Consider the following 25,073-nt stretch of genomic DNA (forward strand, 5'->3'; position numbering starts at 1 on the left):
ACCTATATGCCCTTGAGAATTTTTGTAGAGAAGTGGGGATGCAAGTCAATACTAGCAAGACCAAAATAATGATTTTCTCTAATAAAAGGAAACAAAGCCAGCATACTTTCTTCTTTGAAGGCAACATTCTTGAAGAAGTAAATGAGTACAAGTACCTCGAGATTGATTTCAAGAACAAACTTAATTTGGAGGACTACAAAAAGATGAGAATTTTAGGAGGGTGGAAAGCATTATATGCTCTTAAGAATAGATGTAGAGAGGCAAAGTTATGGGATTGGAAAATTATTAAAGTGCTTTTTGGACTCCTAGTTTGTCCAGTGATGCTATATGGGTGTGAATTGAGGGCTAACAACACCCCTGTCTCAAAATGGAAACAAATTGAGAAAATCCAAAAACACTTGATCCTGAGCAAGTTCAAAATAAAAAGTTCGGTACCTTATGAGATAATGTTGAGTGAAGCAAGAGTAACTCCCCTCGAAGCAATTGCTATGGTGCGCCCCATAAGATATCTAAAAATAATTGAGCAAATGGGAGTACGTGGATGGACTAATGTTATTTTCAATGAAGGCATGAGTGAAAGAAAGAAAAGATGGATGAAACAAAACTACACGTGGATGCAAAAATGGAATATCTACCTCAATGCATGTCTCGCAAATAGCAAGGAGCTAAAGAATTTTGTTATGGAGAAGTTTCATAAATCAGTATGGCAAAAAGATTTGGGTAGAAAGAAGAAGTACTACATTGAGGAATTCAACCCTACGTGTGATCTACAACAAAAATAGTTCATTGGAGCTAGCATTCCGTGGAGGGCAAAGGTTATTATTGCTCAATTAAGAACCAACTTATATAAACTTCGGTGTGAAACAGAACGTGGAAAAGGCCAAAAGAAGCTTGGGAAGAACGAGTGTGTACATTTTGCATGTCTAGGGCTGTGGAATTAGAAAAACATTTCATTTTGGAATGTGATGCATTCAAAGACATCAGAGAAAGTTATGGGAATATGTTAGCATCGGTTTCTTGGCATTGTCTTTTCAGCGAGGGGATTATTGGAAGGTTGGGCCAAATCATCATCAATTTGAATAAGAAGTATTGAATTGCAAAAGGCGAAAAACAGGGAACTGATGGTCCCATAGACTATTTTTAGTCTCATGGACGTTAAAATATCATTTCATAGTTGATATTTCTCAATTTTAATATTTTTGAAACTTTTTAAAACACTAAACTGCTTTATACATTAAAAATACTAATATCTATATTTATATATACATATATAATCATTTTCCAAAAGAATTATGGAAAGGGAAAAATATACTTATTAATCCCAAAAAAAACATGTAAATAGAATATTAGGAGAAACATGATGTAATATGAATTTTATTTTGGATTTTAATGAATAGTGTATTTGATGAGTGTGTATCATGTAAAGTTGTGTGAATGATGAGTCTTTTATTTAAATCCTCTGCCTTAAGTAAAGTTATGTAAGTGATGAGATATTGTATTTAAATGCTCTTTTATATATATATATATATAAAAAGAGAGCATTTAAAAAAAAAGATCTCATAACTTTACATAAGGCAGACGATTTAAGTAAAGGACTCATCATTCACACAACTTATATATATATATATATATATATATATATATATATAATTTTATTTTATATTAATAATTTTTTAAACTAATTTAGAATCATTTTTAAAATGCTTTTGAGACTCGAAAATTAGATTATAAAACAAAGGAAAATGATTAAAGTGCTTTTTGGACTCCTAGTTTGTCCAGTGATGCTATATGGGTGTGAATTGTGGGCTAACAACACCCTTGTCTCAAAATGGAGACAAACTGAGAAAATCCAAAAACGCTTGATCATGAGCAAGTTCAAAATAAAAAGTTTGATACCTTATGAGATAATGTTGAGTGAAGCAAGAGCAACTCCCATCGAAGCAATTGCTAAGGTGCACCCCATAAGATATCTAAAAATAATTGAGCAAATGGGAGTACGTAGATGGACTAATGTTATTTTCAATGAAGGCATGAGTGAAATAAAGAAAAGATGGATGAAGCAAAACTACACATGGATGCAAAAATGGAATATCTACCTCAATGCATGTCTCGCAAATAGCAAGGAGCTAAAGAATTTTGTTATGGAGAAGTTTCATAAATCAGTATGGCAAAAAGATTTGGGTAGAAAGAAGAAGTACTACATTGAGGAATTCAACCCTATGTGTGATCTACAACAAAAAGAGTTCATTGGAGCTAGCATTCTGTGGAGGGAAAATGTTATTATTGTTCAATTAAGAACCAACTTGCATCAACTTCGGTGTGAAATAGAACATGGAAAAGGCCAAAAGAAGCTTGGGAAGAACGGGTGTGTACATTTTGCATGTCTAGGGCTGTGGAATCAGAAAAACATTTCATTTTGGAATGTGATGCATTCAAAGACATCAGAGAAAGTTATGGGAATATGTTAGCATTGGTTTCTTGGCATTGTCTTTTCAGCGAGGGGATTGTTGGAAGGTTGGGCCAACTCATCATCAATTTGAATAAGAAAAGGATTGAATTGCAAAGGGCGAAACGCAGGGAACTGATGGTCCCATAAACCATTTTTAGTCTCATGGACGTTAAAATATCATTTCATAGTTGATATTTCTCAATTTTAATATTTTTGAAACTTTTTTTTTTTTTTTTGAAATGGTCGGTTGCTATATATTATATTCTGAAAAAAAAACGAGGATGTAGAATCCTCTTGTACATAGATTGCGCAGACTGAGAGGAAGCAAGGGGTTTACAAAATGAGGCTGCCCCGTTGGTCCTTAGATTGCTTTTTTTCCTACTACTGCTAGAGATAGCGCTAGTATAGATTCTAATAAAGGATGATAACAGAAAAATACATTTGAACTTCATTCAGTCAATCATGATGTGTTGGATGTGTCTTGCTGTTGATTCTTCTGGCTTATTATCTTTGGCTCCATGATTTGCACTGGAGGAGCTGGTGGCGATGGTGTTCTTTTCCAGCCAGAATTTCAGAGTGGAAAGCGATTCCTCGACATGGCCGCAGCGATTTGTGAGCTGCTCAAATTGCTCTTGGAGGGAGGACACCCTATGCATGAAAAGCTGGATTTCTGCTTTATACTTCTCAGTGTTGATGCGGTCCTGTTCAAAAAGTCTCCTGCTGTGCTCATCAAGGCGCCTATCGTGCTCTTCTAATCTTGCAGCTAGAAGACCCTGCTTTTCCTCTATCAGTGACTGCTGAGTCCTTATTTCTTCAAGCTCAGCTTGAAGGTCAGCACAGTGTAAACAATCCTCACTGCGCGCCATAGAAAGGAAGATACAATAAGGGAAAAAAGTCCAGAAGGCGGGAGAGATTAGAACGATGTTGGAATTACTGACTTGGAGACAGAGATTGGAGACGCTGTCAGGGGAGGTAGTGATTCCCGCTTCCTGAGCGACAAGGATAGAAGGGAGGTTGGGCGGGGAATGGGCGCGCAAGCCAAAAAGAACCAGAAGTCTGCGGGTAGAGGGGCAGATGGAGCAGAGGGGAGTATAAGAGAAGAGAGCGGTGGAAAAGAGGGAGGAGGGAGCTGGGGGAAGCTCGCTGTAGAGACGAGAGGAGGATGATGAAAGCGGCTGGCAGAGGCGATGAGGGGAGAACGAAGAGTGCAGGGATGGAGGAGCAACTAAACAAGCCACCCTGCAGAGACGGACTTGAGCTTTCCAGAGACCCCTGCAGAGACTATCTTGGGCCTTCCTGAAACACACCGCAACAGAAGTTAAAGTGGAGTTAAACAAAGCAAAATGAAACAATACCAGAGACTGATTTCTCCTGGGATTCTGAATAAGAGCGCCTGCGTCAAGCCGATGTAGCTGCTCTTTCGCATGACCTTGATTGACAAATCTTGGCTTGCTTCTGCCCATATTTATAGAGTGGATCCAACGATAGACTGAGTGCCTAGCTGGAGCCGGACCCTCGGAACTGATGAGATATTTTACGAAATCTCTTATGCAATCTCCATTTGCAGTGTTTTCGATCTTCAGGCCAGCACTGTGTTGATTTGTTTTCCTTTGATGGCAGATGATTCTTTGGATCGATGCTCGGATTTGACTGCTTGTGCGTTTCATGCTCTCTGCAATTTGTCCTGCTGCTGTAGAAGCCATGCCCTTCGCACACTTGATGAACCTGCGAATCTGGGCAGTGTCAGGATTTTCCTGAGTCATGGCAGGGGTTGGAAGGTGTCTCTATTGTTGTGCCTCAACGCACCTTCCTGCTTTCCCACTACGTTATTCGCATGCTTATCTGCTTCCATGTTTAGCGTGCGAAGAATATGATAAAGTTTAATGTTTTCAAAAAATTTAAGGAGGAGTTTAATACGCTTAATGTGTTGCTGGAGGTTGCTGTTCGGAGATCTCTGGTTATGATTCATGAGGCGAATAATTATAGAAGAGTCTCCAAAAACTAATGCTTTTCTAATACCCAAATTTTTTAATTGCAACAGACCTTGATAGAGAGCTAAAGCCTCCGCATTGTTGTTTGTTTTTTTCCCCAGGCTCCATTCATAACTGCAGATTTCATCCCCTGATTCATTTAATATTACTCCTCCCGCTCCTGCTGGTCCTGGGTTGGACTTTGATGCACCATCGAAGTATAAAGTTGGACAATTATTGCTCTGAATCCACATCTTATAATCCTGGGTTGGGAGTCTAATTTCCCACTCCCTAATCTGATCCTGCTGCTGTCTATCAGTTCTCTGGGTATCCTGCTGATGACCTGGTCGGCCTAGAATGTGCCTGATAATTGATCTCTCTTCCACTGAGTAATCTGCTGCTTTGATTTTTACTGTGTATTTTGCTGCAATTGTCTCTTGCGCCAAGATGTGAGCTTTGTTGCATGTCATTCGGACATTGCTCTCTTTGTTCCGGAAGATCTTTTTGTTTCTTGTGAGCCAAATTTTCCATAGAAGATTGTGAGGTATGATAGCCCAAATTCTTTTGACAATCTTGCTCCTCTTGTCTTTCCATGGGCAGTTCCTTCTCCATTCTTGGATTGCCTCTGCAATGTTCTGTTGGGGTTGCCATTTTATATTGCCCAAGTTGGACAAGTTGATCCAGCATCTCTTCGTGAAGGGACAATCAAGGAACAGATGATGGATGGTTTCCTCTGCTGAGCAGCAGTTGGGGCAAATTGAAGGACCATTGATCCCTCTCTTTCTTAAGTTTTCAGAAGTCAGGACTTTGCCTTTTAACAGCAGCCATGTGAAAAATTTAACTTTGGGGATGGCCTCGGATTTCCAGATTGTTCTCCATTGGTTCCAAATGGGAGTTTGATAGGTGCTGTTGCAGATATATTGATAGCCAGACTTGATGGTGTAGCTTGAGCCCGTGGGATCCCATCGAAATCCGTCTGCTGCTCCTTTTTTAATGGGAGCTCTATTCTGGAGATTTTTTTGGAGGACTTTGGAGCTTGGTTCTAGATTTGGGGGGATGACTGGAAATTCCCAACTAATCCAGTCTCCTGTATCTGCATCCCATTTTGATATTTGGTCAAGCCTCTGAATGCCTTTACTATTGAGATGGAGAATGAAAGGGATGGCTTCTTCTATTGTATTTAGAGGTTGAAGACCCATTATTTTGTCTGTAGCATAATTGATACTGTCCCCTCCCCCAGGGATCTTTGAGATGTTTTGATTGAGGATGGGAATTGCTTTCTTGCAGAGATGCCAAATTTTAGTGGAATCTCTGTTGGGAATGTCTATTTCAAGAAGTCTTTGCCTTTTGCCGGTAAGGTATTTGCTTTCTATGACCTGTTTCCACCATGCTTTTGGCTCATTAATTAGCCTCCAAGCCATTTTGATCCCAAATGCTAGATTTAGGATTTTAGGGGCTCTAATTCCCAGACCACCTCTGTCCTGAGATTGGATTACACTTTTCCAACTAACCAAATTGAATCTATTTTTTTCTTTTTTCCCTCCTTGCCATAAGAAATTGCGGAGGGCGGTTTCCAGCTTATGATAAAATGTGGCAGGAGCTTGGTAAAGAGTAAAGCGATATAGAGGTAAGGAGGATATACCTGATTTGAGCAGAATTAATCTGCCTGCTGGATTAAGCCATTGAGTTCCCCATTGCTGGATCTTCCTTTTGACTTTGTCTATTATTTCATTCCAGGTAGCGGCTTTTAAAGAACCCAGGGTGACCGGCATCCCAAGGTAGGTGAAATGATCCCAGTTTGCTTTGTAGGCGACTCCAAAAATGTTAGCTATGCTGTGAGCAGTTTGATTGGAGATATTCCATCCATAGATGCAACTTTTTTGAAAGTTGACCTCTCCCCCTGAGTACTCCATGAATTGATCGAGAAGGGTCTTGAAGCACCTTGCGATAGTAGTGGAAGCTCCTCCAATGAGCAGAGTGTCATCAGCAAATTGGGAGTGATTGATGTTCTTGACTCCGTTTCCGAATTTGATACCAGAGATGAGGCCAACTCTTCTGTTGTGATCTAGAGTACTGCTGAATGATTCAGCCATAAGAATAAAAAGATAAGGGGAAAGAGGGCAACCTTGTCTTAACCCTCTTGAGGATTGAAAGGCTTCACAAGGGTGCCCATTTATGAGAGGCGAAATCCAGGGACCTGAGATACAAGCGGCAATGGTGCTAATGAAGGCAGAATTGAATCCCATTTTCCTCAAGACAGCAAACAAGAAGGAGTGTCTTACTCGATCAAAGGCATTGGCTAAATCGAGCTTGAGAACAAAACCTTTCTCTTGCCTTGATGTGCTGGAATGAATAGCTTCTTGGACCAAGGTGATGGTGTCATGAATTTGCCTGTTTGACATGAAGCCTCCTTGATTTTCGGATATAAGGGAAGGAAGAAGGGGTTGGAGTCTAGTAGCTATAATTTTTGTGAAGATCTTATAAGAGGAGTTACACAAAGAAATTGGTCGAAACCTGGAGAAGGAAGTGGGGCGGTTTTCCTTGGGAATGAGGGCGAGAAATGTTGAGTTTGTGAAGCCCCCCATTTTCCCTTTTCTTTGAATTCCCCTCAACATCTTTGCAAGGTCTTTTTTAATAAAGTGCCAATGATCCCTGTAAAAATTGATTGGGAACCCATCTGGACCTGGAGACTTGTCCGATTGCAGGGTCCAGATAGCATTTCTAATTTCCTCCTCTGTTATTTCTCGATTTAGACTGTCATTCTTCTCTGAAGAGATTCTTTCTGGTAGATGTTGTAAAAGCGCCGAATAGTCAGCTTCTCCTTGATTTTCCGTGAGGAGGCTTTTGTAGTGAAGGGAGGAAGCTATTTTGATGGATTCTTGGTCGTTATGTTGGCTGCCTTGGCTATCCAATATAGTGTTTACATTGTTTCTTATTTTTCTGGCAGTGGCTTGCTTGTGGAAGTAAGCCGTGTTTTTGTCACCTTCTTTCAGCCATAGTTGTCTTGATTTAATTCTCCACTTAATTTCTTCCGCTCTCTTGATTTGCATTAGCTGCCCTTGAGCTTCCCATTCTTTGCTTTTCAGCTGGTGGGTGTATCCTTGATCTTCTATTTGTTTTTGGATTTCCTCCAAGTCCTGCTGTATTTTTTCCCTAATTTTTTCTGGCTCTTGATAGCTGACTTTTGCCCAGTCCTTGAGAGCTTTCCTTGTATTTCTGATTTTTGTTTCCCATATATGGCTTGGAGAGCCTTCTACATGATGCTTCCAGGTTGCTTCTATGATAGCTTCAGCCTCAGCGTTGTCTCTCCACAAAGGATTGTACCTGAACGGAATTGGTCCCAATTGAGAATGGGAGTCCAGCGTTAAGAGAATGGGAAAGTGGTCTGAAGCTGTGGCACTGAGAATTTTTGTGTGGCCTGCAGCAAAGGAGGAAAGGAGGGAGACGTTAACCAAAATTCTGTCCAATCTTTCCATGATATTGCCTGGCCCCAACCTTCTGTTATTCCAGGTGTATTTTCTATTTTTTGGGATGATATCCATCAGTTCATGTTCGGACATTATCACTTCCATCTGTCTTCTGAAGGGGTCGGAGGTGAAATTGCCCCCTCTTTTCTCATTCGCGTGAAGGACTAAGTTGAAGTCTCCAGCTAGAATGACATTTGTGTTCTGCTCGTTGTCTATATCTTCTTTCAGTTCCTTCCAGCACTGTTCCTTTTCCCGATAATGATTGGGGATATAGACATTATAAATGATGAGGTCACGGCTCTCTTCTTTGTTACTAAGATTAGTCCTTAACCAGTTTTGATTGAGGACGGAAGACTTACAGTCCCAGTGTTGATTATTCCACATGGTTGTGATTCCTCCAGAAGCTCCTCTGGAGTTGCTACTGGCCCCTGAAAAGTTTTTTTGGGCATCTACAATTTTCTGCATTTCGCTTTGACTTTGTTTGGTTTCCTGTATCAGAACAATTTCAGGTCTTTCTATTTGGAGAAGATCTCGTAGGGCAGCTGATTTAGAGGGGTGCCCCATACCCCTACTGTTCCAAGATAAGAGCTTCATCATGAGGCATTCGAGCGAGGAGGTGCTCGCCTCTCATGGTCTTTTCCTGCTGTTTCTTTTTCTTGGGATCCTGTAATGAAGGAGTCCATAGGGGTTTGGATCCCTAGGGCTATATCCTTTTGCGTGCTTTCTTCCCGATGCTGTTTGGCTAACTTTCTTCCTGGTCTCGACTTCTTGTGGATGTCACTGGAGGCGCCAATGTCTTTTGAAGAACTTCTGGTGGTTCTGGGAGGGGGAGGGTCGGAGAAGGGCTGAGAGAGGATCGAGGTAATCAAGGGAGGATCAGACAGTTCCAGAGAGGGCTGTTCAGGTTGAGGATCATCGGAGGATAAAATAAGGAAAGGGTTAGAGGATGAGGGGAAGGGGGGTTCTTGGGAAGGTCCTGGAGGATTGAGAGGAGGAGAGGTGGGGTGGAGGGAGGAAGAGCCCGGATGTTCAGAAGATGGTTCTTGTTTTGACTGAGGTGCTGCTTTCTTTTTTTTCACAGTTTCCCATTGTCCTCCTTGGTCTTCAGATTCCAGATTGGTTACTTTAGAGCATCTATTAGCAAAGTGACCGTATTCGTGACATACCTTGCATTTAAAGGGTATTTGCTCGTAGTCCAGCTGCTGTATGTAGCTCCAGTCATCCACCTTCAGCTTGATGGCTTCTGGAAGGCCTTTTCCGAGGTCCACTTCTACGCAGATCCTTGCACAGGCTTGCATGTTATCTTTGGGCTCGCTTCTGTCAATGTATTTACCTACTGCATTCCCAATTGCTTTGACCGATTCGTCTCCCCAACAATGCAGGGGCAGATGGGGAAGACGGACCCAAACCGGAACCGCATTAGGAATATCTAGCTTAGGGTCGAAATCAGGGGTCCACTTGTTCAGATATAGCCCTCGAGAGTCCATAAAATAGGGCCCGTTCCTGAATATCAAATCCTTGTCTGCCTTGGTTTCAAAATGAAAGGTATAGTAGCCTTTGCCACAGAAGCGAATCGAGATCTTTCCTTGTATTTTATCGGACCAATTCCTTTCCACCCATCGCTGGACTGTCTTTGGTGAAGGCCATAAGCTTGTAAACTGCCCTATGAGCCCTTTTTCTGCTAATGATAGAGCTGCCATTCGAGGAAGAGATGGAGGCAGCTGAACTTCTTGGAGAATATCCAGTTTCTTGACGAATTTTGAAGTTGCTGGTTTCGGTCGGGCAGGGGGCAGAGACTTTACCAGGTCAGAAAAAGCTTTCTCCGCATCCCCAAGGGAAGGATCTGGATGGGCCATGGCTGAAGCCAGGGCCCGGAAGGCAGGCCTCGCGGCCCAGGCCGAGGCGGCGGCGCTGCAGCTGCACTCAGAAGGTCTTCAGCGCTCCCGCGTTCTCCAGCTCCGCGCGATCCTCAGACGATTGTGTGTTCATTTTTGAAACTTTTTAAAACACTAAACTACTTTATACTTTAAAAATACAATTAAAATTATATATATATATATATATATATATATAATCATTTTCCAACAGAATTATGGAAAGGGAAAAATATACTTATTAATAACCCAAAAAACATGTAAATAGAATATTAGGAGAAACATAATGTAATATGAATTTTATTTTGGATTTTAATGGATAATTTATTTGATGAGTGTGTATCATGTAAAGTTGTGTGAATGATGAGTCTTTTATTTAAATCTTCTGCCTTATGTAAAGTTATGTAAGTGATGAGATATTTTATTTAAATGCTCCCTTATATATATATATATATATATTAAAAAGAGAGCATTTAAAAAAAAGATCTCATAACTTTACATAAGGTAGATGATTTAAATAAAGGACTCATCATTCACACAACTTATATATATATATATATATATATATATATTATTTTATTTTATATTAATAATTTTTTAAACTAATTTAGTATAATTTTGAAATGCTTTTGAGACTCGAAAATTAGATTATAAAACAAAGGAAAATGATTAAGTGCTTTTTGGACTCCTAGTTTGTCCAGTGATGCTATATGGGTGTGAATTGTGGGCTAACAACACCCCTGTCTCAAAATGGAAACAAATTTAGAAAATTTAAAAATGCTTGATCATGAGCAAGTTCAAAATAAAAAGTTTGGTACCTTATGAGATAATGTTGAGTGAAGCAAGAACAACTCCCATCGAAGCAATTGCTATGGTGCACCCCAAAAGATATCTAAAAATAATTGAGCAAATGGGAGTACGTAGATGGACTAATGTTATTTTCAATGAAGGCATGAGTGAAAGAAAGAAAAGATGGATGAAGCAAAACTACACATGGATGCAAAAATGGAATATCTACCTGAATTCATGTCTCGCAAACAGCAAGGAGCTAAAGAATTTTGTTATGGAGAAGTTTCATAAATCAGTATGGCAAAAAGATTTGGGTAGAAAGAAGAAGTACTACATTGAGGAATTCAACACTACGTGTGATCTACAACAAAAAGAGTTCATTGGAGCTAGCATTTTGTGCAGGGCAAAGGTTATTATTGCTCAGTTAAGAACCAACTTGCATCAAGTTCGGTGTGAAACAGAACGTGGAAAAGGCCAAAAGAAGCTTGGGACGAATGGGTGTGTACATTTTGCATGTCTGGGGCTGTGGTATCAGAAAAACATTTCATTTTGGAATGTGATGCATTCAAAGACATCAGAGAAAGTTGTGGGAATATGTTAGCATCGGTTTCTTGGCATTGTCTTTTCAGCGATGGGATTGTTGGAAGGTTGGGCCAACTCATCATCAATTTGAATAAGAAAAGGATTGAATTGCAAAGGGCGAAAAGCAGGAACTGATGGTCCCATAGACTATTTTTAGTCTCATGGACGTTAAAATATCATTTCATAGTTGATATTTCTCAATTTTAATATTTTTGAAACTTTTTAAAACACTAAATTACTTTATACATTAAAAATAATATCTATATCTATATATACATATATAATCATTTTCCAAAAGAATTGTGGAAAGGGAAAAATATACTTATTAATAACCCAAAAAAAACATGTAAATAGAATATTAGGAGAAACATAATGTAATATGAATTTTATTTTGGATTTTAATGGATAGTGTATTTGATGAGTGTGTATCATGTAAAGTTGCGTGAATGATGAGTCTTTTATTTAAATCCTCTGCCTTGTGTAAAGTTATGTAGGTGATGAGATATTTTATTTAAATGCTCTCTTATATATATATATATATATATATATATATGAGAGCATTTAAAAAAAATATCTTATAACTTTACATAAGGCAAACGATTTAAATAAAGAACTCATCATTCACACAACTTTAATATATATATATATATATAATATTTTATTTTATATTAATAATTTTTTAAACTAATTTAGTATCATTATGAAATGCTTTTGAGACTCGAAAATTATATTACAAAACATAGGAATAATGTTGTAACTTGTAACCTGTTTTCCAAACTCCAAATACAAAGTATGTTCCTCATTATCTATTGATAATTTTCTAGTATAGTGAGCAATGGAACCCCTAGCATCTTCAACCACTGCCTTGTTCATGGGAGATTGTTCATCTAAGGACTTTGGCTTTCATTTGAAACCCCCTCATCTTGGTGTTATTGTTGCAATATGGTAAATCAAGGGGAACTTCCTTTGCTACAGGGTTCCTCTTGCATCCAAGTTGCGGGCATCACTCCAGATCACTTGAAATTTGCAATCTTTGTGAGGCCAATCACAAGGGATTACTTATGTATGTGGGTGAAAGTTGTAGATCTTGTCTCTTCTCTCATAACATTTCAGAATTAGATAGAAATCCCCTTTAATTTTTTTGTTACTCCTACATGGAGGTAGGCATCTTCTTAAACGGAAATTGTTTAGGGATTATGGCATAACAAAGGATCCTTTAATGTATATAGTCTCAAGATTAAATGGTGGAGTCAAAGGATGGGGTGGACCCTCTTCCTCCCAATCCAGATGGTTCAAGGATGCCTTAAAGCCAACGTTTCTCCTCCGACTCCCAAAGATCTTTTAGGGCCAACATTCATTGTGGATTAAGTAGCAAACATTTCATCTTTGGAGGTGGATCATTTTATATCTAACATTTCTTCTATAGATTATTCGCAATAGGGTATTATTTGTGGTTTTAATGAGTTTTGGCCATCGACATCTACACTTCGAGAATGGTCGTATTAGACCTAGTCCTTGAATACAAATTTGTTTGTTTTGTTCAAAAAGATTTTTTGTGGTATTCTTCAATAACATTGAGGACTGTCAGAAGGTTTTTGATTAAGGACCTTATTTTTGCGGCAGATTTGGTCTCTCTTTTGAACGTGGTTTCCTTATTTTAATCCTCCTCCCTTGACAACATTATCCACTATAGTTTGGGTAAATCTCCCTAATATACCTATTCATTTTCTACATTCGAATGTATTAGTTGATGTGGGAAATTTACTTGGTCGTTTCATTAAGCTAGACATTGGTAGGCTTGAGAAGGATATTGTCACCTTTTCTCACATATGTGTTGAAATTGGTTTCAACAAATGGCTACTAGATAAAATCCTCTTCAAATGAAAGGGAAAAGTTTATTCACAACCATTGGACTATGAGAACATTGTTTTCCACGGCAAGATCTGTTAGTAGCCTGATCATATTCATAATGTATGCCCTTCTTCTTAAGGGCCCTCTCACTTCCCAGATGCTAAGACAATGGACCATGGATGGGAAGACCCAAAAGATACAAGAGGATCTAAGAATTATTTGACTCACAAGCAGGGAAACATGCAATAACAAAAGACTCCTACTGCCAAATCAAATATTTCAGACTCAATTCAACCACATGTTGTTTCATCCCTCAGATGAGGGGGTCCACCCCTCGACTAGAAATTAAAAAGACTTTGTCATAATCTTAGCTTCATCAATGAGTGGGCATAAACGTTTCCATGAATCAAATCACTCAAATAGTGATAAGGAAACATCAAATATTGTTGAATCCCCAACAATGGAATTGTCTCAAAGAGATGCAGTCATTGTCTCCTCTACATATGTTCCTAATAACTCCTCTAAATGGATTGATGTCCTTAAGCAGAAGGGAAAAAAAATGAAAAACCCATGATCAATCCTAGGCTCTAAGATCAGGACTATAGTAAATTTATCGTCTTGAATTGTGATGATATGTAATGGATGGAATGATGTAATTTGTTATTTTAAGGTAATAAAATTAGCTTACAAAAAAAAATGGCCACTCTTTTCCTCTTAACATATTGTTTTTAATTATAAATATAAATAGTTTAAACATATTATTCTTTGTGGATATTAAATAGATTTTAAAATCTTTATAACTTTAAGTTTTATGGAATTTGCTTTAATGATAAAATTATTGTGTTGAGACGCTCTCCAACGTAGTATGGAAGAGATGTTGTAATGTCCTATTATGTTATGTAAACATTTTGACTTGATTAAATAAACTTTAAATTTAAATTTAAAAAAATTATCATTGGCAGTTTTTGAGCTCTAGGTCTTGACAACCCATAATTTTTCCATTGGTAATTTTATGTAATAAAATGTTTTAGGTGATAAGAAAGAAAAAGTAGATTTTTTTTTTTGTTATATATACCCATCTTAACTTTGGATTTATTAAGCATCGAGAGGGATCAAATCTCTCGAGGTGCAAACCTTTCCTCAAATTTTTTCAGTCAAAAAATATGTTTGCACCTATAGAGAGATTTGATGTCTCTCAACGCTTGATAGATCCTGAGTTAAGATGAATCTAGGTTGGTTTACTAGTAATAGTGCATAAAAGCACAAAGGCTAATAAACTAGTTTTATGGAATTTGTTTTAATAATAATATTAGTTTACTAGTAATTGTGCATAAAAGCACAAAGGCTTAATTGACTAGTTAATTGTGAATAAAGGCATGAAGGCTAATAGAATAGTGTTGACACCTAATCATGGAGATTGGGTGAATATATGTAAATAATGTAAATAGTAAATAATGGAGAATAGGAATATGAAGAGACACTGGGAGGTGAAGCCCAAGAGTCTCTCCCTCCTTGTATATATCCATGAGCAATCTTAATGAAGAAACACAATTTCATTTGAGGAGTTACCTCCTGGCCTGAGTAGTATCAGAGCCAACTCCATTTTTAGCTTTCTTTCCCTTGTAAATCCCTTCTCCATTTTTGTAGCCTGCCATATTCTATGTCCTTTTGTATCTGCGTTAGTGTTGAATGCATATTCCATTCCAGTTTCATTCCTCGCTCTCTCCACTGCGCATTTAGCCATAGATAAATATTGTCTCCTCTGTAAATTCACAGCCGGCTTACACTGTGTTATTACCACCTGTGTAATACAACGCTTTGGCGTGGATTTTGTGCATTTAAGCAACATTGTTGTGGCAGATCGGAGTTGAACCTACGTTTTCTCTACCACAGAGCATCGGTTGTGTAAGGATCGGTCCACATTCCTGTGCTCGGCCACCCATATTACGTTGCAGGTATCATGCCACTCCAGTTTTTAATGTAATATCAATGTTGCACATTGTTTTAAAAACACTGATGTGCCTCCTATATGCTGACCACTAGGATGTCATACCAATACAATCTTCTCCTCACACATTTAAACAACACTGACTCCCTCCACATACCCCCTGCATTGCTCAAACGACTATTATTTCTATGTTAATGCAAAGTGATATGCAAAACAAAATATTCTTTGGAAAATTGTTTGTGGTTATCTTATTTATGTGTTGACGTGACTGTGGTGACAATTGTTATTATACTTGTTATTATACTCGGTTATATTATTGTATTAAGTTTTTGGTCGCTATCCTGGTTGGTTGGAATACGAATCACCATACCATACCACCCCGTAATATCGCTTCCCACATAGTGCTCTCGGTTATAACAGATACACAGTTGGTGACTCGCAATACTGCTTCCAACATAACGCTCTCCGTTATAACAGATACATAGTATATAATGCAACCCCTCCATATTACCTCTGCTCTCTGTCGTGTATTACTTTGCCATATGTAACGCTAGCCATATTGGATCAATCTGTGGAATCTTCTTATGAAGCACTCTCTCCCTCATAAGAAGCTACAACCACTGATGATACTTTGAGTGATGTGATTGACAGAATTGGGAGACTCAATCTTGATTCAGTCCTAACTCATTCAATTGAGCAGCATGGGCCATCTCAGAAAGGTCCTCCAAAATGGCTAACAAAGACACTTGAAAGTGTTCATCCTGATGAGGTTGGAAAGACAGGAACAAGAAATTCAACCAGGCAAAATGCAGGTGATGTAGATGATTCTGATTCACCTATTGATATGGATGTTTCTTTTGATTGTGAATTGAATTTGTCTACATATTTTGAACCAACTTCCTTCAAATAAGTCGCTTCTCATGATGAATGGAAAGAAGCGATGCAAAAGGAGTATGACGCCTTGATAAAAAATGGAACTTGGAAGCTGGTTGATCCTCTAATGGGAACCAAATCAATTGGTTGCAAGGTGGTCTACAAGAACAAGTATAAAGTTGATGCCTCACTTGACAAGCACAAAGCCAGGCTTGTGGTAAAACGTTTTGCACAGAAGGAAGGGGCCGATTATGAAGAGGATTTTGCCCCCACAGCAAAATGGGCTACCATTCGAACACTCTTTGCTTTGGCAGCTCAAAATGGTTGGAAAGTCCATCAAATAGATGTAGAAAATGCTTTCTTGAATGAAGATCTGAAAGAGAATGTTTTTATATCCCAGCCAGAAGATTTGTTGTGAAGAGCCAAGAACACAAAGTATGCAAACTTGTGAAATCCTTGTATGGCCTCAAGCAAGCACCGCGAGCCTGGTATGAAAAGTTAGCTGGGCATCTTCTGAAACTCAACTTCAAACATTATGATCTTGATGATGCAAATTTGTTTGTCAAGAAAGTTGGAAAAACAATTGTATATCTTGTGGTATATGTAGATGATATTTTGATGACAAAGAACAATGAGAGCTACATTGCATCCATAAAGAAGGAATTGATGAAAGGTTTTGAAATCACTGACTTAGGCTATGTTCACTGCTATCTTGGTATTGAAGTAACTCAACATCCGAATTCTATATTCCTCTCTCAAAAGAAGTACATTGGAGATCTATTGAACAGGTCTGGAATGGCTGAGTGAAATCCTTTGACTACTCCAATGGAACAGAATTTGAGGATGCAACAAAGTATAGACAAGTTGTAGGAAGTCTCAACTACTTGACTACTACCAGACAAGACATTTCATTTGTTCTTGGAATCCTCTCCAGGTTTATGCAAAAGCCTTATGAGGGACATTGGTCTGCTGCAAAAAGAGTTCTAAAGTACTTGAAAGGAACTCAAGAATTTGAACTCAAGTATACACAGGTGGGCGACTTCAGCTTGATTGGATACTCTGATTCAGACTTTGATGGATACAAAGAAACTGGGGTATCTACTTCAGGTTATGCTATGAGTCTTGGATCGAGAGTTGTCTCCTAGAGATCACGCAAACAATTAGTTCCAGCAGATTCCACAATAGAGGCAGATTATGTGGCAGCAACTCAGACAACAAAGGAAATTGTGTGGCTCAGGAAAATTCTGGAAGATTTGCAGGGGAAACAAGTGCATTCAACTCCACTCATGATTGACAACACCTCTGCAATAAAGTTGGCCAAGAACCCAAAGTTCCATGATCAAACGAAGCACATCAATACAAAATACCATTTGATTCGACATCAAGTTGAGGCCAAGGCAATCCATCTGCGCCACTGTTCCACTAATGAGCATATTGCAGACATATTCACCAAAGTTCTTGGAAGAGAAAAGTTTGAAAGGTTCAGAATGATGCTTGGACTCACTAATATCCCTTCAGATTAAGGGGGGGGGGGGGGTGTTTTCACCTAATCATTGGGATTGGGTGAATATATGTAAATAATGGAGAATAGGAATATGAAGAGACACTGGGAGGTGAAGTCTCTCCCTCCTTGTATATATCCATGATTAATCTTAATGAAGAAATGGAATTTCATTTGCGGAGTTACTACTACGAATATAAATTATATAAAATTAAATATATATAAATAAATGTAAATACTAAATAATCAAGTAATGATTATGTTAAGAAGTCATTGCTTAAGTGAAAAGGCATGTCTAAAAGACATGCCCAATCATGAAGGGACATCTACCTAGTATACATGTAGGTCCTCATTGTAACATTCATCATCACTTATATATATATATATATATATATATATATATATATATATATATATATATATATACCTTTGTGTATTTTTACATTAAAAATCAACAAGCTACAATTTTGTTGCTTAAGTGATATGAGAGTCATGTGAGACCCTGAGCATTATTTGCCATAAAATATAACCATGCAAGTTTTTGAATGTTGTTCACCGCACAATATGCCATTGCATTTATGTCCTGAATTCATGGAGAAATTTAGTAAAATTCAAGAAGCATTTCAGTGTTTAGAGAAATCATATGCATAAGTTAAAGCATGTCTAAAGGAAATCAATAATAAGGAAGATGATTGCAACAGTGAAGAATCGAAACAAGGTGAAGCAGGAGAAGAACATTGTGATAAGAATGATGATAATGAAAATGAAGATGTAAGAGCTAATGATGAATATATCAATCAAGATGAAAATTTTGATGAAGCTGATATAGATCAAGATGATTATAATGTTGAAAATCCAGATGAAGTTGATCTTGATGTGGATGAGAATGATATAGATCAAGATGATGATCCAAATGAATATGATGTGGATGAGGACTATCTTGAAAAACAACAAGATGAACAATATCATAACTATGAGGAAGGTGTGAAAGAAGACATTGATGATGACGAAGAGGAATATTGGGAAAATCATAGAGCTCACAATGACTCTATAATTGTTTATTTGTGCCAAGTAACAGTCTTTAGTACGGATGGTACTACCGCTCCTAAACCTTATACTGTTATTTTGGCCAAGCAGGGAAAATGCAAGGATCTTGTGAAGGTTGTAAGCGTTTCTTGCTCGTTAAGAATTGATGAGAAATTTTTAATGGCAGAGATATATAATCATAAAATAATTCGTTTCTTAGAAGATCCATTTGATCCTCTATCTCCTATATGGGATGATCAACACCTTGCATCATACAACCTTTGTCAAGAGGAATCACCCTTTCTAGAATTTATGCATCGTCAAAAAGAGGAAGATTACTTCAATACTCAAAGTAATGGATATTGGAAACCTTTTGGTACACCTCTAGTAACAAGGTTGCAGGATGATGTTCACACTGGAGTTGACCTTCAGGAAAAATTTCAGATGTTTCTTGCTCCTTTGTTGCGAACCAAAAGCTTGCCATCCTTCACTCAAGTGAACATTGCAAAGGAAAATGGTCATAAAGTAGAGGTTGGTGAAGATGTGCAAATGGAAGATCTTAATGATCAGCTAAGTATAAGCAATGGCACTTTAGGTGATGATTTTGAGAGCTTGTTAAACAATGATGAAAAGGAAATACCTAATGTCCATTCAGGTTGTCCTTTACCTAGTGAATTGTGATTCCAATTAAGTTAGGCAAACGAAAGGGGCATAAATAAAGAGGGTTTTCTCAAGGGAGATGATCCAGTCCTCCTTTTCCACGTGCATTCCCTCTCGTTGGCTCCATCCTTCATTCTCCCACCACAATTTTCATCTCCCCACCATCACACATCCCTTGCTGACTCGATTCGACTGCTTCCTCTCATCCATACACTCTTTTGCGGTACTGATCGAACTCCACTAGCCGCCATCCCGTTCCACCTTTTGACGTGTTCCCTGCTGCCCACACCGTCGTCCAGCACACAATCATCAGTTTGCCACCAAATCGACACCCGTGGTCTATTGTCCCGATAGGAAACCCTGTTGCTTTGACCATCGTCTAAACTGCTGGTCTTCTGTTGGACTTCCACTCCTCGACAACTCATCTCCAATTCCCTGTCTTCTTCGTTGTCCCTGTCCTACTCCCGCCATCCCCAATCGCTTCCATCAATCCACTCCCCGTGCTCTGTCACCAACCATCTCAACCCTGCTCCCCGTGCTTTGTCACCAACCGTCTCAACCCTGCTCCTTGCTACCTGCAAAATCCCTGTCTACTGTCGTGGACACCCACCAGCCGTGTGGTTATCATAGGTCAACACTCTGCGTCAATCATCATGATCCTGGCCACCGCTCAATGACCTGTCTCGACACCATACGCTGCCTGAATTTGCAACTGCTTATTGCGCGGTCAACGCCAACGCTGCAATTAAACAATGTGACCCTCAGGTCAGTAATTCGACTTTTCAAATTATATACATACCCGCACGTTAAATAGTTATATAGTTTTTCCAAGTCATATAATTAAATTAATTAATTTAATTATTTAAAAAACAAAAAAAATTTATATTAATTAATTATTAAAAAAAAGATCAATAACCTTGGATTCAAAACAAGGATACCAGTGAATTGTATAGACGGAGGTACCAGTGACGTCGAGTTACATACACCTAGATGACAAATGCAAAATGAAGAAAATTGTCATCAATATAGCTTTGAGGACAAAGCTTTTTAAGGAAAGGGCAGTGTTACAAATATAAATTATATAAAATTAAATAAATATAAATAAATGTAAATATTAAATAATCAAGTAATGATTATGTTAAGAAGTCATTAGTTAAGTGAAAAGGCATGTCTAAGAGACATGCACAATCGTGAAGGGACATCTGCCTAATATATATGCAGGTCCTCATTGTAACATTCATCATCACTTGTACATTATATTACAAATACCTTTGTGTATTTTTACATTGTCAATAAGCTACAATTTTGTTGCTTCAGTTACCTCTTGGCCTGACAAATAGTTGCATATATATAGATATATATATATATATATATATATATATATACCTTTGTGTATTTTTACATTAAAAGTCAACAAGCTGCAGTTATTTTGCTTCAGTTACCTCTTGGCCTAACAAATAGTTTAAAACGCTAGAAAGATATGTTAAAAATATATATTTATTAATTATTAAATTTTATGTGAAAAAGATAAATATTGTGTATATGGAACATGGGTTTTAAAAATTATTTTTGCTTGGCTAAGAGCTTGTCTTCTTCAGACGTAAGGAAATAGGTTAATGGCCCAAGACACAAAGGCATCTAGTCGAAATGAAAGCCCACCCCCTTACAGACCATAAACAGATAATTCTAGGTGGTGTGGCTTTCCTTGAACAACAATGATGAGTCATCTTGCATTAGTGAATAGTAGCCAGTGATGGTTGTCTGAACTGCTCATTTGATAATTGAGTTATGATAGGTTTTCCCATTGTTTAAGGGTTTTGTGTTAAGATTGTTATAGTCATTTTTAACATAACTTAGTTTAATGGAAAATAAGATTATTTTCATGGGATGCTGATATAATAGAAGAAAAAAAAAACAATTTTTACAATGTAAGGTTGAGGAGTAATTATGATTATTTTATTTTATTTTAATTAAACATTTAGATTCATTAAAGCAATATGATTGAAGAAATGCATAATCAAGTTTTACATTTTTGTGTATGGAAGCATTACATGGTCATCCATCCTACTTCCTTTTTGCTTTCCAACTGGGTAATTAATCATTCTACATAGTTTTTATATAGTGGCTAACCTATCCTTATTTTCACTTGTTAAGAAATTACTTTTTGTTGTTGATTACCTTGTTTCTTATCGTGCATCTTTTATAGCCTATTGCAAGACACATGCCATAAAAAGTGTTTTAAATGCAAAACATTTGTCTCGCCCTCTTTCTTATTAACATGATGCAACATAAACGTTTGACCATCAATCTATATTTCCATTAACATGGTTTATAATACATTCCATCTTTGGAGGTAGATAATTTTATATCTAACATTTCTTTCGCAGATTATTCACGGTAGGGTCTTATTTGTCATTTTAATGATTTCTGACGATTGGCATCTCACCGGCATTTGCGCTTCAAGAATGGGTGCATCATCCTTGGTCCCCAAATATGAGTTTGTTTTTTGGTTCAAAAGGCTTTTTGGTGGTATTCTTAAAAAACCTTGAGGACTGTCAAAAGGTTTTTGATCAAGGATCGTGGTTTTGGGACAGATTTGGTCTCTCCTTTCAACCTTGGTTTCCTGATTTTAATCCTCTTTCCATCACAACTTTAGCCACTCCAGTTTGGGTAAGGCTCCCTAATCTTCCCATTCATTTTATACATTCAGACATATAATTTGATGTTGGAAATTTACTTGGTCATTTCATTAAGTTAGACATGGACAGGCTTGAGAAGGGTATTGTCACCTTTGCTCACATATGTGTTGAAACAGATCTTGACAAAGGGATACCAGATAAAATCCTCCTCAAATGAAAGGGAAAAGTTTATTCACAACCGTTGGAATATGAGAACATTGCTTTCCATTGCAAGATTTGTTAGCAAATTGGTCATCTTAAGAATGTATGTCCTTTTTCCCAAGGGCCCTCACACTTCTTGAATGCTAAGAAAAAGAGCCATTGATGGGAGGACCCAAAAGATATAAGAGGATCTAAGAATTCTTCGGCTCACAAGCAGGGAAACATGCATGAGAAAAAGACTCCTACTGCCAAATCAAATATTTTAGACTCGATTCAACCACATGTTGTGTCATCCCTCAGATGACAGGGTCCACCCCTTGACTATAAATGAAAAATATTTTGCCATAATCTTGGCTATGTAAATGAGTAGGTGTTGGAGCCCAATTTTTTGTTGTTGTTTATTTTTGTTGAATGGGAGACCACACAGGAGGATTAAGGAGCGTGGAAGGTACAAATGGCACGATTCTGGTGAACGTCACGTAGGAAGGAGGTAGTGGTGCCCGAGGATAGGAGGCGCATACAAGGAATATCGACAGTTAGGATTTTGTTGCAGGATGGAGCTAACAATGGATGTCGTGGCAGGAAGGAGGTTAGAGATATTTTGTAGGGGAAGGAGAAATGGCTTATTGTAGCAGTTTGGCAGGAAGAGTTTTTGAAGGACCATTATTACACATGGGCCAAATTAGAAATGGGATCAAGAAATATCCCAACAATTTGCAGGACAACTGGAGCAACCAGGAAGAGGGTCGAGAAAATTTAAGGGGCTTCTGAGTGGGGATAAAAAGGGAAGCTGAAGACAAAATGGGGGTTGGACGTTAGACGAAGGAGGAAGCAAAACTATATAGTTTGTCCTTGGTTATGTAATGTCTATGTAATGTTTGTGTTAGTATATCCGAAGTTGTAGACATGTTTTTTTAGATTCGGTAGTTGTTGAGTAGCCTTGTTGTACCCTTCATGCATATATTTATATTTGGAATTTCGACTACAAGTTTTTGTTCTATTATATACACATGTTATGGATTTGGAAGGTTGATGAGCTTATTGGTATTATGATTGTAACACAACGCATAACACTTCTTTTCCTTATTGATAATATAATCCGTTGGATGTTCAAGTTGCCCCCTATACTTTGTGTAGATGTCTAAATATCTAATGATGTTTATGTTGTATAAGACTTATGTATGCCAATTGGTGTATTTCTGTTTTGAATACTTATGGATGTGTTTAATGGTATGAATATTTATAAGGCAATTAAATGTTGGCAGATAATGTTTTTAGTCTATAAAGGAATTGATCTTCGAGACTTTTGATACAACCATTAATGTCTAAAAGTGTGACTTCCTATGACTTCCCACGTGTTGTCACTTTTGACTAGTGAGCCGAGGGGCTTAAGCACTTGGTGGTGCACAGTACCAGACCAATGGTACCAGACCTGGTGCACATTAGCAGACAGGTGTCTTAAGCAGAAGGAGCATGAGTTTGCAACAAAGGAAATCAAAGATAAGAAGAAGAGCATGGAAAAATCATTGCAAAAGTACATGTATACAGATTTCCATGAAGTTTTCTTTGTGGAGTTCCCAAATATCCTGACAAAGTGGATCCATCAATTAAAGGACAATAACTTGACATATCACCATGATGGACCATGGAAGTGGATTTCGGAGGAAGTATGCCAGCTCCAAGCAGTAAGCATTACAATTTTTCATGTTATTGATTTATGGTTTGAAAGTGTGTTGGAAGGATACCTTATTGAATTTGCAGTGGAAGCAATGGCGTCTTACACTACAATGAAGCATAAATTTCTGAAGGCACTAGGAGGTAGGTTTATAAGGTCGATATCATTACTTATCAAGATGTTATTATATGACCACAAAGTTCTGCCTCTGGAATTCGATAACATGAGCAACTAAGTCGCCCATGCACTAGGGGAAGTAGGGGAGAGTTGGGAGATGGTCTGAGAAAAGGGGAAGGAGAAGAGGTAGAAGGACTATGGTGGAAGTTGAAAATGGGCCCGAAACTGCGCATAGGAAGGAGAATGGATAGGATGAAGCATGAGATTTACAAGGGTGGCACTTTGAGGAGTGGAAGGAGGTTTCGACGGGGTGACATGAAAGGAGGTCGATCAATGTTAATGGCTGCCAAGAGAAGAAGACCAGAGTGAGGGGCTAGGAGAGGCCATCGAAGGCTAAGGAGTAATGCTAATGACCAGAGCTATGAAGGTATGTAGTCTGGTACGTTGTGAACAGAGGAAGGAGAAGGGGAACAATTGAGTCTATGCGATGCAGAAGCTTTAGAACCGATGCACATCTACAAATTGGGAGGTAAGTACTCAACGCCCTGATACAACTAGTGTAGAGGGAAATTATAGTTAGGGAGGAGGAAATACTAGTAGTTGTGGAAATGGTCAGAGTGTAGGAGGATTGATACAAGGTGCTCAAGTTTTGAGTGGTGCGTAATCAGGCGCACAGTTTCTAGTAGTTCAACAAGTGTAGGTGGGAGTACTTCATTGGGACACAGAGCACAATGGGAGGCATAAACTTACGGATGCAAATGTTTCATGGTGCTATGAATGAGGAAGAAAAGCATCATTATTCGTGTGTGAGGCTATTTAGACAACCAAATAGGTCCAAGGTGAGGCCACAAAGATTTCACAACTAGAAGCAACTTTTAGGGATTGCACGTTGAGATGGTACATGAATTTCAAAATTGTGACTCGAGTTTGATAGAATAGGATTCCACTGGATATCAAGCAGGTGTTGATCAGGGAGTTCTAAAAGTCAAAGTTAGAGTCCTAATGCTTTACAGCACAAAAGGAAATCAAGCAGCGTCCAAGTGAGCTAATATGGGACTTTGATCAACGATTCAAAGTCTTGTAGGATAGGTTGACGTTCGAGATCCCAGACGCATAGCATAAATAATGGTTCATTGTAGGACTGCTACCACATATCAGAATACCACAGACACACTAGTGGATATGTGTAATGTCCCTTCCTAAACTATTTTGGAACAAGATTAATTTCTACATTTTGGGGTCAATTTTGGAGGTGATGGGGCCCATTCAATTTTATTACGAGGTTAGAAGTGATTTTGATGTAGTTAAGTTATACGTGGGGGCCACCCACACTAGGAGAATACACGTTCCCTAGTTTAATTTGCATGGAGGGGAAATTGATGGTTAAGTGTGGGACCCACAATGGAGGGAAAATTTCTCCAAAAAATCTATATAAGGAAGGCAACTCTCCT

The 25,073-nt window shown here is 38.2% G+C and overlaps 1 protein-coding gene across 1 annotated transcript; it reads right to left on the reverse strand.

The window, feature by feature from the left end:
* Nucleotides 1-4,208: 4,208 nt before the first annotated feature.
* LOC149181047 (uncharacterized) lies at nt 4,209-9,742 on the reverse strand. The gene is made up of 2 exons (XM_089414074.1): nt 9,113-9,742; nt 4,209-8,375 (listed from the first exon to the last, which is right to left on the reverse strand). The coding sequence occupies exons 1-2, from the start codon at nt 9,740-9,742 to the stop codon at nt 4,209-4,211; spliced, it is 4,797 nt and encodes a 1,598-aa protein (XP_089270200.1).
* Nucleotides 9,743-25,073: the final 15,331 nt, after the last annotated feature.

This window comes from Pinus tabuliformis, chromosome 3_2, assembly GCF_031772625.1.
Source record: "Pinus tabuliformis cultivar Carrire ecotype Pingquan chromosome 3_2, CPIR1, whole genome shotgun sequence".
NCBI lineage: Eukaryota > Viridiplantae > Streptophyta > Pinopsida > Pinales > Pinaceae > Pinus > Pinus tabuliformis.

Bases quoted from the DNA above. Each gene is read 5' to 3' on its own strand.
- LOC149181047 (XM_089414074.1), bottom strand. From the start codon at position 9,742: ATGGCCCATCCAGATCCTTCCCTTGGGGATGCGGAGAAAGCTTTTTCT. The intron at 8,376-9,112 runs GTGGATGACTGG...GTTCTGATACAG, and splicing joins CAGAAGCCATCAAGCTGAAG to GAAACCAAACAAAGTCAAAG.